The sequence below is a fragment of the Aquila chrysaetos genome, chromosome 2 (assembly GCF_900496995.4).
Source record: "Aquila chrysaetos chrysaetos chromosome 2, bAquChr1.4, whole genome shotgun sequence".
NCBI lineage: Eukaryota > Metazoa > Chordata > Aves > Accipitriformes > Accipitridae > Aquila > Aquila chrysaetos.
The window spans coordinates 10,488,490-10,503,045 of NC_044005.1; the positions used below are offsets into that span (position 1 = coordinate 10,488,490).

Genomic DNA, 14,556 nt, shown 5'->3' on the forward strand with positions numbered 1-14,556 from the left:
GGAGAAACAAAGCACAAGCACTTACTGGACGAGGAGGAATACTTGACACTGCTTGAACGGGTCCTGCTGAAAGGCTGCTTTGCGGAGGCAGCGGCTGCCGTTTTCCTCGCCGCGGCTCTAACCTCTGAAACACCCGTCTTCCGATAGGACTCGACACTCCGGCCCGAAAACCCTGTCCTTGACTGCGCCGTCTCGGAGTCACTGGGCACCGTAAATGAACCTGCCCGTTTCCTCGGCATGGCGAGGATGTCCAGCCGGGAAAGCTTCTTCGTCTCCGTGGACTGCTTGGGGCCTGGAGTGGTGGCTTCAGCGTTGGAGGCTGTTTTCTCAGTATCGACGCATTCATTGTCTGAAGCATCTCCCAGCCGGGCACGACGTAGCTTTGATGCCCTTGTGGGCCGTGGGGTGGATAAACTGTTGGAGCGGGTGAGAACTTGCTGGATTTTCTGCACATTTGAGGTTGTTTTGCTGTGGTCCTCCTTGGTGGCCTGAGTAAAAGGTTTCCTTCTGGGAACTGGCCGGGTTACCGAGTGCTCGTGGTCAGACACAACTGCATCGGGGACAGGCAAGTAGGGCAAGCTCGAGCTTCTCTCGTCATCCGTGAAATCAAGCGACCCTCGAGTCCCAGCGCTCCGCTTCATCTGGAAGCGTTTGGGGGCCTCCGTGCGGTTTGCTGACTCTGGTGCTTGCGTTTTCCGCTTCTCTGTCAGCCTGTCCCGAGCGCTGGGCTGCCCACACTGGTCCTGGATGGACGGCGTGGAGGAAGATTTCTCTTTTTGCAAGCTCACGACTGCTTTGCGTTTCGGGGCGCCTGTTGGGACGTTTTTGCCACTCACCAAGCTGACCGTGCTGGCAGTGTCCACGTCCGAGTCCCCTGACAAGGAGTCCTCCAGCTGACCAGCAGTTTCCGAGGGCTCCAGCTGTTGGCTTTGACCAAGTAATTTGGCTTCCAGTGCCGCCAAGGCAGTTTCAGTGTCCTTAAGGAGAAGATGAGTCTCCTGACCAAAGTCCATACGAGTTGACCGAACAGCCTCTAAATCTTTAAGCAGAGGGTGACTTGAAATATGCGGGAGTTTATTTTGAGGAACACCACTGCTTGATTTATCTTTGGTAAAACTTTCCTGTCTAACAAAAGATGATGTTTCCTTTCCTGCCATGTTTTCTTGATCTTGAGGAAGACTCTGATGAAGGGAAATAACCACTCTGCCAGCTGCACTTATGTAAGCACTAACATCTTTGACCGGTGGCTTTCCAGGAACTGGTGGGCCAGCAGACTTGAAGGAAAACTCCTGATCCTTGCCATCTTTGTCTGCTCGAGCATGGGACACGCTTAGAGAGAGCTTGGAGGGAATCCCCACATCATTGCTGTCATCACCAATGTAAAATGAAGTAGAAACTGGCTCACTTACAGCTCTCATGTTTGAGACCCGGGAGGCTCCTGGCTGTCGGCTCTCCAATCTTGTGTCTTCCCCCATCTGCTCTAGCATTTTATTGTTCTCTTTATATTTCTTGCCTTTTTCTGTGCTGAAGCCATCATCAGACCTACTGGCATCGCTGAGACTATCTGGATCCAAGTCTTCTTGGATGAAGAGGCGGCTGCTGGGATCACCATAGGCTTCCACACAGTGGTCCTTCATGATGGTTCTCTTGGTAACCTCAGAATAGGACTCCTGGCAAACCAGGACCGTGGGTGTAGGGCTGTCTGATTTCTCACTTGGTGGGAGCTGGGGAAGAAGGCGCCTTGTTCTCAAGGGCACAGCGTTTTCTGGTTCCCCAGGTTTTGGAACTACAGCACTTTCTGAAGAGAGTTAAGTGGACAAGAATCAACTCTTGTAGAACTGTACCACTTATTTATTTAGGAAGAGCTTGATCCTGCAAAGTGTGAGTCCACAAAAGCACTCACAACACACGAGCTCAGAACTAAGCTTTTATGTAGTATGAACATGAATAGGGCCTGGCTGGTGCTCGCTCCCTCAGGTTTACCAGTACAGACACCACACTTAATTCCTTTGCTGGATCAGAGCGCTCAACACCTTCCCTCTCTCAAGGTAGGGTTTCAGATTCATTCTCTCTCCCATAATATACCTCTCAGTACAAGCATGTACTTTAGAGGCTAACGGTGTTGCTGGCATCTGTCTACCATAAATGAGGCCACAGGAATGAGATGAAAAGCCATCAGACAAACCACTGCAGTGATGCAGTGGTTTAAGTGCCATTCTACACAACATAGCCCATTTGACTAAATAGATGGCGTTTTTCACAGTACAAGTTCTCATACAATCCTATCCCACAGCAAAGTCTCAGGAGAAAGACCCTGTAACAGTTAAGAGGCTCTGAATTAGAGCTCACCGCCCCAGCGTGGGTGGGCTTATCAGTATGGACACACTTCATAGAAAGAGCACTCTTATTTCTCCCATGCCGCTGGCCAGGACTTCATATCTGATACTGCCTTTAAATACCAGGATAACTGGTTATTTGACTATGGTAATACTTCAAATGCTCCAGGAGTCAGGTTCTCACACAGTGTGAAAACAGTGGCAATGACCTGTGAAACAAAGGTTTCTTCTAATCTTTACTGAATCTATCTATAGCTGTTGATGTCAAGAAGGTAATGACAAATATTTCCAACCAAAAAAGTTGAAAAAGTTTACAAAAGCCAAAGCAGCACACTTCTCCATTTCTCACGCACCAACAGGACCACGGGGTCTGTAAGCTGTCTTCCCAGTTACAATGGGAGTCTGATCTTCACCCGCTCCCCTCCATACTCGGTTTTCCACACTGATCTCCATGCTTCAAACCTGCCACCCAACAGCAAACTCTAGAACAGCCTAAAATGCTCAGCACAGCCAGACACAGGAGAAGCACACCAAATAAAGCACAAGTCAGCAATTCAGTCCAAGGCAACTCGCAAAGGGCTTTCATCTGGCATCATAAGGCAGTCTAAAGAATCACTTCTCGGGGCTAGTTAACACCCAAGGCCCTTTCTTCTTCCCAGGTGTCCTTTAGTCATGTCAAATGTAACATTTACGAATTTCTTGGGTGACTCTGAAATGCAAACCAGAGGCTCTCTCCATCTTTAGTCCACTGGGAACAATTCACTCTGTCCTTCCCATCCCCAAATACATTAGCTAAAACAGAAAATAAGCCACAGCCAGATGCACAGAAGCCCTTAATTTCTGCTTTTCATATCATTCTGGCTTAGATTCAGCCACCTTTAAACAGTAATGTCAGGATGAGACTTACCTGTACCTCCATCACCCTGCCCAGAGACAGATGCAGAGTCAGAGTAACTGTCCGCAAGGCTCGCCCACCTAGACACCCACTTCTGACTCCCCTGAGATGCTGCAGACATCTACAAGGTGGGGAAGATGGTGTCAGAAAGATGGTTTGTAAACCAAATCCTAGCCACAAAATCTCTCCTCTCATACACGCATCACTCAGTCTCCTCAAAATGGAAATCAATCTACGCATCACATTTCCATTCAGACAGAAAACCCATCTACACCTCCACCATCCCAGCAAATCCACCTGGACTGCCCATACCTGTGCATCAGCCTGAGACCCACTCACAGCTTTTGAGGCAAATGCCTGGAGCAAGGGTGACTTCTGACTAGTGCCATTTTCACTGATTAGATGCTGATGAGAACCGGAGTCATCTTTTTCACCTTTAATTATTGGTCTAAAGGCTGAAGAGATTCTGGAAAATTCGGGTGACTCAAGAACACCAAAAACCTGAAAAGGTGTTTGCATGGGAAAGATTAAAAACCCAGAAAAAAGAAAAGTATTAGCCCAAAATCCAAATCCACAAAGCATTAGTCACACACAAACTATGATCCCAAAGGCCCAGAAACACTTGCCAACACTTCCATACAAACTATGTAAATCATTTTCTTCTGTACTCCACAGTAGCAGCTTTAAATACACTTATTCATAGAATCCCACTCACACCCACCTTTCCTCTCCACCTCATTATTTCAGTGTGTTGCCTTTAACAGTAGTAACTTTCACTGAAAAGGAGTCCCTTTTCAGCCCTGAGAAATTTAGGATGAGTGTCAGGAAAGCTATTTACCAGCTCATTCGTGGAGAATTCGAAAAAAAAATGGGAAAGCTCCATCTCCAGGGTCTTTCATAGACTGTAGCAGAGAGTGGGCCGAGCAAAGCAGCCTTGCACTGGCATGCAAGGCCCTGGGAAAGGATGCACCTCTGAGATGGGTGAGTGTTTGAGCTAGTTGGCCAGATTCCCTCTGGAGATAAACAGGCCTTCCTCAGGAGGTGACCAAGTCCCATGCCTCGGAAGTGCTTGTTTCTCTTCCCTGACTACAAGTAGTTCAGAGGAAGATGCCACCATGGAGGTGCCTAGGCTAGGCAGAGATAGCCATAAAGTTCTCCACTCTCACTTCTATTAAAAAAAGTGTGTGTGCAATGGTGGGGGAATAAAAAGCAGAGTCACTTCAAAACCTCAGCAAGTCCAGAATTCATATAATCTTTCTTCCTGGACAGAAACACTGAGGTCCAGTTATTAGTTGTTTCCCAAGTGGCAGGTCTGCACTGCACCAAGTCCATGGCAGAGTCAGGAGCAGAACTTGGCCAGCTTGCCTGCCTGAGTCACACGGCTGCCAAGACTACTCCCCAGAAATAATTGTATCTTTATGGCATTTTTCCTCATATTTACCCACCAGAACAATTAACCATCTAATGTCAGGACAAGAGCCTTGCTGTGGCTTAAACACCCTGCCCTGAAAGCTTCCGATCACATTTCAAACAAGATGTAAGGAACAAATGTAATAAATAAACAAAAGAGGGAAGCTAGATCCAGGCTCACAGTACACTGTATACAAAGCTCTAAAGCCAGGTTCAATTAAGGCTTCCTTTAAACCTCACCATCCTCTTGCCTACACTTCACTAAATCTTCATAGCAACTTGTTGGTTTTGTTTTCATAACAGACCGCAGATGAAAGCTAAACCTGAAAATCAGCCAAACTTTGGTTTGCCCTGGGGTTGCTTAGTTGGGTGGGTTTTTTCAAGCCTCTCCCTCATCTCTTAAGTTTTGTTTTTAGGCTATCATTCACTTTGCAAAATCCAAGCAAGTATAGATCCATCTAGGATTGCCTCTGCCCTAGACCACACCCTTTGCTATCTCAACTAGCTGCCACTTGCCCTGCCAGCAAGCACTCCCCTTCTAACCAGGCACAGCCAAATACAGAACCACCTACCACTAAGGCTTGTGAAGGGTCAAGAGCATCAGCCCTTGGCCTGCATTTCCTTTGGCCTACCACAGGATGTTGCATCAGTGATGGACTGCGGTTCCCATCTTCGTAACAGCGGGCAAGAGGTGATGTAATGCCAAGGTAGAGGCTTGGGAGCAGTCCTAGAGAGGAGAGCTGCTCCCAGCCACAGCTCCTGTCAGGATCAGCCTGATCTTTATTCTGTTGTTGCCTTTCCCCTAAACAGATGGCAAGCCCATTCTTGCACTTTTGCATCCAAATCCCATTTTGGAAGCAAGGCAGCTCTTCACTGTGGGCTTACCTTGCCTTCTTGTACTCTGTGGCTTTTTTGTTTGTTTGTAAGTTTGGTTTTTGTTAGGGTTTTTTAAAGACCAGTCTCTCAGTTTATTGGGGCCTATCCTTAACACAGGTGACCCAGGATGACTTCCTCCCCTCACCATAAACCCCCACTACACCCAATTCAAAAGGGAGCAGTCCTTCACGGCAACAGCTAATGAAGTTAGGTCATCCAGCAAAAGGTGCAGAAGCCCAAGCCTTCAGCCCTTAGCTCACTGGCCAAGCACAGAAAAGCAACATTTACCTGATCTATCATTTTTCGCGCTTCCTCCACCTCTTTATCCTGTGACTCTGTCTCGATGGTGTATGTGCCCGTCTCACTCACACTGTCTTCCTCATCGTTCCTCCTGCCCTGGGCTGACTTTATCTCCGGAGGTGGAGCAGAGGCAGGCTCTGGTTCTGACGATATAACCACACGTGGAGCTACCGGCACAGGCAGAGGTGCCGGTTTCTCAGCGCTCGGCTTCCCAGACTGAGCAGTCTCCCGCAAGTACTCAGCCATAAAATCCTGCGCCATTTTAGACTTCCTTCCAACGCTCCCATAAGTTTTGGCTGACGCTCTGGAAGCAGAGGAGGACGAAGAGTTGATCCGATCCTCTGTCTTCTCCCTCTTGAAGGAGCTACTTCTTTGGGTCCCGGAGGAGCTGTTATTGGGTTTGCCTGCCTGGGCTCCAAGGTGGGACGGTGGTACTGCATTTCCCAGCTTCTCTGCCGGCAACGCACTCTTGCGCTTTTCAACCTTGGTCTTCAGCCCCGGATCGGTGTCGCTCTGGGACGAGTGAGCGCTGTGTGTGAAAGACTGTGACCGCTTCTTCCGTGGTGTGTCCTCGAAGAACTCGATGACAAAGGCCTGCTTGTTGTGCAGCATCTCGTGGGGATCACGCCTCATCTGGCGCTGCAGCCTGGTTTGCTCCGTTGCACGTTCGCTGCCCGTCGTTGTCTCCTTCTCTGCCTTGGGTGCCACGGGGTCTTCGGAGTCACTCTGCGTCCCGTCCTCGTGCCTATTGCCTGGAAACAAGGTAGGTAGATTTGACTTTCATATTCTCAGTTGCTGTGGCCCTGTCATTACCTCCCAGTTGAAATTTATCATTTCAGTTAAAAGAAAAAAATCCTATAGGATTAAACAACTCCAAAGACATCTCCTGTGGTACAGGGATTGCATGCCATCAGAGGAAATAAAAGAGAAGGCAGCTGTCTCCTGACCCCACTTTTTACAACTGGTTAGCTATCAAGTTATTAAAAAACAATTCAAGAAAACATTTCAACCCCAAGGGTCTCTGCTTTTGTAACACTGATTGTTTTAGATACCTAATGTTTTGTTTCTTTGTTTTTTCCATTTAAATAAAAATGATGACATTATTTTGCTGTTCTGTCCAATTACTGTAGTCCAAGATCACTTCATTAGGTTCTCTCTGTTACAAAGCAGAAATCTCTCTGCAGGATCAGTAAATAAACTCCACACACTGTATCCCATGAAACCAAATCCTCACGATGAAAGACCAGATCAGTGTGTTACGAGCGTATGCGCCTCTGAGCACCCACATTACCCCGCTCTACAAGGGGGAAATAAACCAGAGGCTAACAGAAAAGTGAATTTGCAGGATTCTTTACTTTCCCTGAAGATGTAAGAATCACACCATGACACCCCCATGAGTTACACCATCCTATCATCAGCCAAGCAAAGGTTAAATCATTACTTTGAGTTCACTAAGCTTAAAGTAAGTTTATAATTATTTTCACTTACGTTGGCAACAACCATCTTTACAACCTTCTCTATGTATAAGTGATGTCTGCCCCTCAGCATCTCAGTTCAGGACTCTCAGAAAGTAAGTTAAAAGTAAAACAAAAAACAAACCTTTTTTTGGAGAAGGAAACGGGTGTGAAGGCACACAACACGATTCAGTCAACGACCAGGAACCTGTCATCGGGAGAAGGGGGAAAGAGGTCTCTGCGCTCTAGACTGTAATATGCAGCAAGATATACTGGCTAAAATACCACGTGTTTGAAAGGAAAACTGCTCAAACCTACTTTGCAAGTTCTCCAGACACATGGGTGAAGACCATTTATTACCTCGAGTTAGCTGTGAAAGATTAGAATTTAATACAAGGTCCATTCAACCCAGGAGTCAGTCCTCTGAAGAATTTCCTAACACCCTCTTGAAGGAAGCCAGCAAACTTTGCATTGTGCCCTGAGGGCTGATAAGCTTCATCCTTGGAAGGGAAAGTTCTTAAATTAAAGGGTCTTGGCTAAGAACTCTGCTGAATGCAAAATAGTGAGGACACAAGGAAAAACACCCACCATGCCCATGGATGCCTCAGCAGAACACCATGCCATCCCCTCAAGCTTCTAAGACCTGAACTCTCTAGTCTTGATACCAGGCTTTACATTCACCACATTGTTCCTGAAAGTGAACAAATGTTACTAATGAACCCTGATGGTGGGCATCTCTGATCCTGAAGACCCAAACCTGGTAGGCAGCCAGCAGTAGCCTCCAAGACATCTTCAAAATTAGCCCTGCCAGAAGAACACGTTACACAGCTATCGCAGATAAATGACACCCTGTCCTCTGCCAAAGCAGAGGTGGATAAACTCCTCAGGTCACCAACACTGTATGTTTTAATCAAACGTCCAAAGAGTTGATTTCTTGATATGCAAATTATGCATTAAATTACCTCAGCTTCTTTCCATGCCTTATGGACTGTAAAGAGGCAAGTGCAGTCAGTCTAGTATTCCTGTGCATCGCTCAAGGAAAATCCTAGGATGAGCAGCAGCTGCCTAACTCTCCAGCCTTCTCCAAGAGGAAAGAGCAAAACTACTGAAGCACATTTTTATCTCTGACAATGTTCTCCAGCAAGTCAACAAAATCCAGTATCACAACAACAACAAAAAACCCCAACCCAAACCCCAAAACCCTCTATCACACAGTCACAGTAGATTGAAAATAAGACCCTAAATAATCAGTCAAGGCACCTCAACACTGTCCCTTATTCGGAAGAACTAGAAACAAACAATGACAACAAAACGGTTCAATTTCCATGCCATGCCAAACCCCAGGGCTGGATATGTCAGACCTTTTTGGCCATAGGGGGTTCTCAAAAAACTGTACACAAAACAGCAAGTTGGAGATGTAATAGGTAAAACTTGTCATATTACAAGGAGGTTTTTTCCAACAAGGACCAAGCAAATACTCCTTTAAGGGAAAACAAGGTATTGCTCTCATTTAAGAAGGATCTCAAGCACTTTAGGTCTGGTAACCTTCAATATGACTTCATCAGTTAAAGTTGCAGTTCAAAACAATAGCCTTTCCAGAGGCCTGCAAGTCAGTGAGAATGCAGGAATCAGTGGTCTCCTCCTAGCTGTTCAGCGCATGGCCCAAGAGAGACCTCCAAGCAAGCCCAAACCTTGCAAAATATATTCAAAGTCACATGAGAATCATGTGAGTCAGTCCCACCAGCTGCACTAAGAACTGGGCTCCAAACTACACTTCAGACCTTTGAAAATCCCCAAAGAATTCCTCACAGTGACACACTTAACAGGGCACAGGTCGGCAAAACTTGAAGTTTTTGAACAGAGCAGTATTTCAGAGAAGCTTTAGTTTAAGAGAAGAAACCTTCTTCTACAAGCACAATTTCCTCCATTGGTGATCACATATATCTCAACTCTATCACCAGTCTCCATGTCAGGACCTTTGGTCATCCAGCCAAGTGGCTCTGGTCATTACAGCCATCAGGATGATCACACTCAGCCTCTTCTGGACTACAGCTAAAAAGAAAAGTCATTCCTTCAGCTAGGAGAAACCAAGAGAAGAAAATCCACTGAAATACCTGTGTTTACCAACCTGCCTGCCTGACCACATGGAAATTATTTTAGACATTTAAAAATCAAAATCCTTTTTTCAATCACTGTTACTGCTGAGCTGGCGTTATAGATGTAGAGGAACCAGATTAGACTGTCCCCAGGCCAGCATCACACATGACTTCAGGACCAGGTGAACAGCCTGCTAGCCGGATTCAAACCATTAACAGTCATTAAAGAAATATTCTTCATCTTGCAAATTTGGAGCAGAGATAATTAAGTCCAGTTCTCCTTGACAGGAGAAGGGTTTTCCCCCTTTATTATGCTGTGCAATAGCAATGGCATGGCCAACAGAGAACTATGTCCACATGACAATAAATTCACTCACCTTTAAGTGTCCTCACATGAACCGGCAGGTCACTCTTTGTACTGTACACATCATCTCCTGGAGACTGCCGTCTCATCAAGCTTGGGTCATTCTGGACAAGCCAGTCAGCCACTTTGCTCTCCGCTGACATCACTTCCGTATGAGTTGGTTCCTTACTATACGGTCTTCTCTGTCTGAGCGAAAATTTAGTTACGTGGTCTTTTATCTTTATTTTACCGGGGGTACCATCATCAAATTCAATGGTGAAAGAGGCGTGACTCTGTACAACGGGGGCTACTACAGCATCAACATCCTTTGTTGGGATCTCATGGACCTGTGTTTCTGGAGATTTTGATGGCTGCTGAAATTCTTTAGTTGGAATCTCAAAGTAACTTGGCTCTCTCCGGAACGCAAACACAGACTGTTCTTGGGCATCTCTATAAGCAGAAATATTACCATTCAGTTCCTCTTCATGTTGGGTTATCTCTTTTGATCTTTCTACAAAAGAGGAAAAAAAAAAAGGCAAGAAAACCTTAAATTCACAAACATTAGCTGAAACGGATTAAAGAAAAAAATACAAGTTCTGTTTTAGATAGCTTTGTACTCTGGCCTCATCACTGAAATTGGTGCTTATTGCACTGCTGCTGTCTGACCAACATTTGTTATAATCACTTTGTCCTTTCTTCCATTGCTCCCCAAAGAGAGAGCTGAACAAACACACACACGCACAGTTGTATGTTTTGACAAAACTTATGTGGTTGGGGGCATTTTAAGGTTTCTGTATGCCTGGGCTGATATGGAAGGAAGATCCTGTTTTACTTTGCTGAATTCACTTACGTGCACACCTACTCAACTTTCCACAGTTCAAAGGAAAAAAACCCACCTATTCACAGGCTTGTCAACGAACAGAGGCACCCAAGTGTAGGGTTTGGTCTCTGCTAGGCTGACACCTTCTGTCACACAGCCTAGCGGAAACCTACCACTCTCTCTTCATGCCATGACTTGCCCACTAGACCCCCACCCCAACCACGCAGGATCTGCTCTACCAACATCAGGCACTTCTTTTGCACAAACACTGCAATGGATTATCACCCTCTGAATTGCAGTACTGATCTTAGGGTTGATGGCCAAGAGGCAGTCAGGGCCGGGAGAAGGAGAACAACTCTTTGGGGTGATGGACAAATCCATTAACAACAGCCAGCTATGCCTGGGGTAACTCATGCCTAAAGGTCAATGGGGCACAGCAAAGGGCTCAACCCTGAAGAAACACATGAGATTTTGGATACTTGTCTCAGATTAATACGGTCAATTATGAAAGCTTGAGTGTGCAAAGCTAATCACAGACATGGTTTTGCTGGATCAACACCTAATTCTGTAACATCATCAAGGACAAAACAGCGTTTTCTCAGTAGTACCCAAACTTCTTGGCTAGAGGGTCACTTACTTATTTCAACCTCTTGGGAGGGCTGCTAATGACAACCCCTCTCTGCTAGAGAACAGATACACTGTACATGCATCGAAATAAAACACTTCTTTGTGCAGTAAAGCATCTGCTTGATAGAAACATCAGGTTTACTGCACAAATGAAAAAAGATGCATCTTCTATCCATACAGATTCACAACAACAGGAGTGGTAAGACTAAAATGCTTCCAAGGATGAAGAGGGGAGAAACAGATTGCTTCCACATTAACCAAATCCAGTCAATGCATCAGCTCTTAAAGTGCCTCTTCGATAGGAAACTCCTGGGAGACACAGTGGATGGTTTATTCAGGTGGGCTGGATACAATCACAGTTATAGCACTCCTGTTTAACTAAGTCTCAAACAAGCTTAGCGAGGTCTTTCTCATCCATACTGAATTACTCCACAACTGCTGTTTCTAACATTCAAGTATTTTATGGGAAACATTTTAATTTTCCCTTATTACGGTTTCATCAGCAGCAATCTACAGATAGGAATGTGCAAATACGAGCACAAAAGAAGTGGTAATTAAAACCTTGAAGCAGGATGGCTTCACACAGTAAAGATCAAAAGCGTGCAGAAATTTTGTCCCCCCCATCTTTTCCCACCCTAAATCACCTCCGTTACCTGAGTAATGTTCCTCTTGCCTTCTGTCCTCCTTGTTATTTGCATCATCTTCCCCCCACCAGGAGGGCTGCCCATAAAGAGGGGTGCGGTAAGTATTGGTTTCTAGGAAGAGGAGAAGCAAATACTTTGACACAGAAAATATCAGTTTACCAGGTTCACAGAAGTTAACAACATGCCAAAAAGGAAAAAACAGCAGGGTCAGATGAGATCATGTACCTGTTGCATTGCAGTTATAACAACAGCAAATTATACATAATAACGAGTGTGTTCAGGCTTTTCTTTTTTTCCCCCTTTTTTCTTTTTTACATTCTGCTGCAAGATGCTGACTCCACCTCCCTTCACCATCTTTCATAGCTGTGTTTCCCAAATAGTGGCTTTTCTCGCTTTCTAGCCTCATTATTCACAGGAAGTGGAAGATTTTTGGCAGGACAGACTACAAAACACTAACCACAAAATTGCCTGCAACTGACCTGCAAATCAGGTGAAAATCAGACTTTTTTCCTGATTTTAATTGGGAAGACTGTAGCTCTGCCCTTTCTTGCCCCACCATGCCCTTGGATGTTCTGAGGCCAGGGATTTTTTCCAACTATTCACCACTCCCACTCTCAGTGACACACATCCCACAACAGGAAATTCTTGAAGCGTTACAAATTTAGGGAAAATGGTAAAACCATCTCCTTACATAAAGAAGAAGTAAACTATTACTCTCTAAAGCTTAAAGTAAACCAAGTGGATTCCAGAGTCATTGCAGGACAGAGCTTTTTCTCATGAAGAAGCTTCCCCTAGAAGAGCCAGGCTCCTATGATTTTCTCTGCTCAGTGAGCACTCACTGGAAGATCAGGGCTTTGCTGCAACAACTGGTACCCAAAGGAGCTGATCCACTGCTGCTCGTTTTGTCTCCCACAAAACAAGATTGTGTTTTGGCAGTGCCTTGGGCTGCTGCTGTTTATGCAACAAGTAAAAAGAATACACCTCAATTTACCTGTGGTATAGTTATTATTATTATTATGTTTTTATAATAGTTGAAGAGAAGCAAATAAAGTAGCTTTCATTCTTTCATCTGGAGGTGATAGAAACACAAGGATAGGTCAGGGTCTGAGGTTAAGCTCCAGCTTTGTTAGCTGCTTCTGCCTCTACCCGTAACAGCCATCAGCACCCGCTTTACCGGCCACGTCTTAAACCCTGGCTCCAGCTACTGAGCCATAGCCAGGCTTCTACCGCCAGCTGCTGCTCGGCTTGTGGTTTTAAAACCACACACTGCTCTGTGTAAAGCAGCCCTTAAACAGCTCTGCAATTCTGCATTCCTTACTTTAATAGGGACATGACAGAAAGTAGTCATTAGCATAAGGGAAGTCAAGAGAGGAAGGGGAATTAAATAAGTCAAAGAAAAAAAGAAGCTTGATTTTATGCTGCTGGTTCTAAAGCTACACAGACCCAGTGGCCACTAATTCAGTTGTTTTTCTTCTAGAATAGTTCCAGAGATATATAAGCTCATACATTGACAGTCCACAGGCAAAAATTTTGCTTTACAGATGCAGCCTACAGGCCCTTTTCAAGAGATCTTCTTCGTGTTTCAAAATTAACCACGCTGCCTCCCTTCACACCGAGGATCAAAAGAGGCTGAAAGTATTACTCTTTCTGCCTAGAGTGCGTGGAAGATAAACTGTGTTCCCATTATGTAGGCAGCCTTTGAAAGTTCAAAGGAGGAAGCATTTCTCACCATGAATAAATTGGAATTGCCAAGCAATATGTTTCATAACTGAGGATGGGTAAACCACTCAAGGGAGAGGGGAATTAAAAAAAAGAAAAAAACCTATTCACAAGCTTGTCAATGAACAGAGGCACCCAAGTGTAGGGTTTGGTCTCTGCTAGGCTGACACCTTCTGTCACACAGCCTAGCGGAAACCTACCACTCTCTCTTCATGCCATGACTTGCCCACTAGACCCCCACCCCAACCACGCAGGATCTGCTCTACCAACATCAGGCACTTCTTTTGCACAAACACTGCAATGGATTATCACCCTCTGAATTGCAGTACTGATCTTAGGGTTGATGGCCAAGAGGCAGTCAGGGCCGGGAGAAGGAGAACAACTCTTTGGGGTGATGGACAAATCCATTAACAACAGCCAGCTATGCCTGGGGTAACTCATGCCTAAAGGTCAATGGGGCACAGCAAAGGGCTCAACCCTGAAGAAACACATGAGATTTTGGATACTTGTCTCAGATTAATACGGTCAATTATGAAAATTCACCAGTGGCTTAAGTTGCTGGTGGAACAAATCCTGATCATACTACCCTACAGATGAAATGCAAAGACCATCTCGCACTCGACTCTTGCACAAGCAGCATCTTTCCCAAGTATGGGTGCTGTTACCACTTTCACCTTTCAAGGAAGTGCCTCGTTACAGCTCATCCCTCCAGCACATTCCAGCCCCCCACAGGATCCCAAAGGCGTCCCTCCAGCACATTCCAGCCCCTCACAGGATCCCAAAGGCCCCCTAGTCTACAAGATTCTAATTACCTGTTCCAAGAAAATTTTGTTTCCAAAGGGGCAAAAGTGAGCTAAGAGAGCTCACATCCATCCTGCAGGTCCCACTTCTTCCCAGAACCTGCTCCAGCCCTAAGATCTGTCCCCCACCTGCGTACTGAACACAGGAGCAGTATACTGCCTTTGTCCCCCAGGAGCTTTTCTGCTACAGGAAAAAGGCAGCTAGGGGAGCAAGTCAACCTCGGTCAGGCTTTTTC

General features: G+C 45.6%; 1 protein-coding gene across 10 annotated transcripts in view; it reads right to left on the bottom strand.

Moving 5' to 3' along the window:
- The window catches only part of CEP170B (centrosomal protein 170B), a 60,770-nt gene that overhangs the window by 18,791 nt on the left and 27,423 nt on the right, over positions 1-14,556 (bottom strand). For 6 of the 10 annotated variants that reach the window (XM_030040562.1, XM_030040554.1, XM_030040566.1 and 3 more), the window contains exons 7-13: positions 11,811-11,912; positions 9,745-10,221; positions 7,417-7,479; positions 5,806-6,569; positions 3,544-3,732; positions 3,244-3,352; positions 26-1,798 (exon numbers count right to left, since the gene is read on the bottom strand). In XM_030040562.1, coding sequence (XP_029896422.1) covers positions 26-1,798; positions 3,244-3,352; positions 3,544-3,732; positions 5,806-6,569; positions 7,417-7,479; positions 9,745-10,221; positions 11,811-11,912 — 3,477 coding nt within the window. The remainder of the gene's footprint in view (positions 1-25; positions 1,799-3,243; positions 3,353-3,543; positions 3,733-5,805; positions 6,570-7,416; positions 7,480-9,744; positions 10,222-11,810; positions 11,913-14,556) is intronic. The other 4 variants (XM_030040592.1, XM_030040584.1, XM_030040576.1 and 1 more) reach the window with 1 other exon arrangement.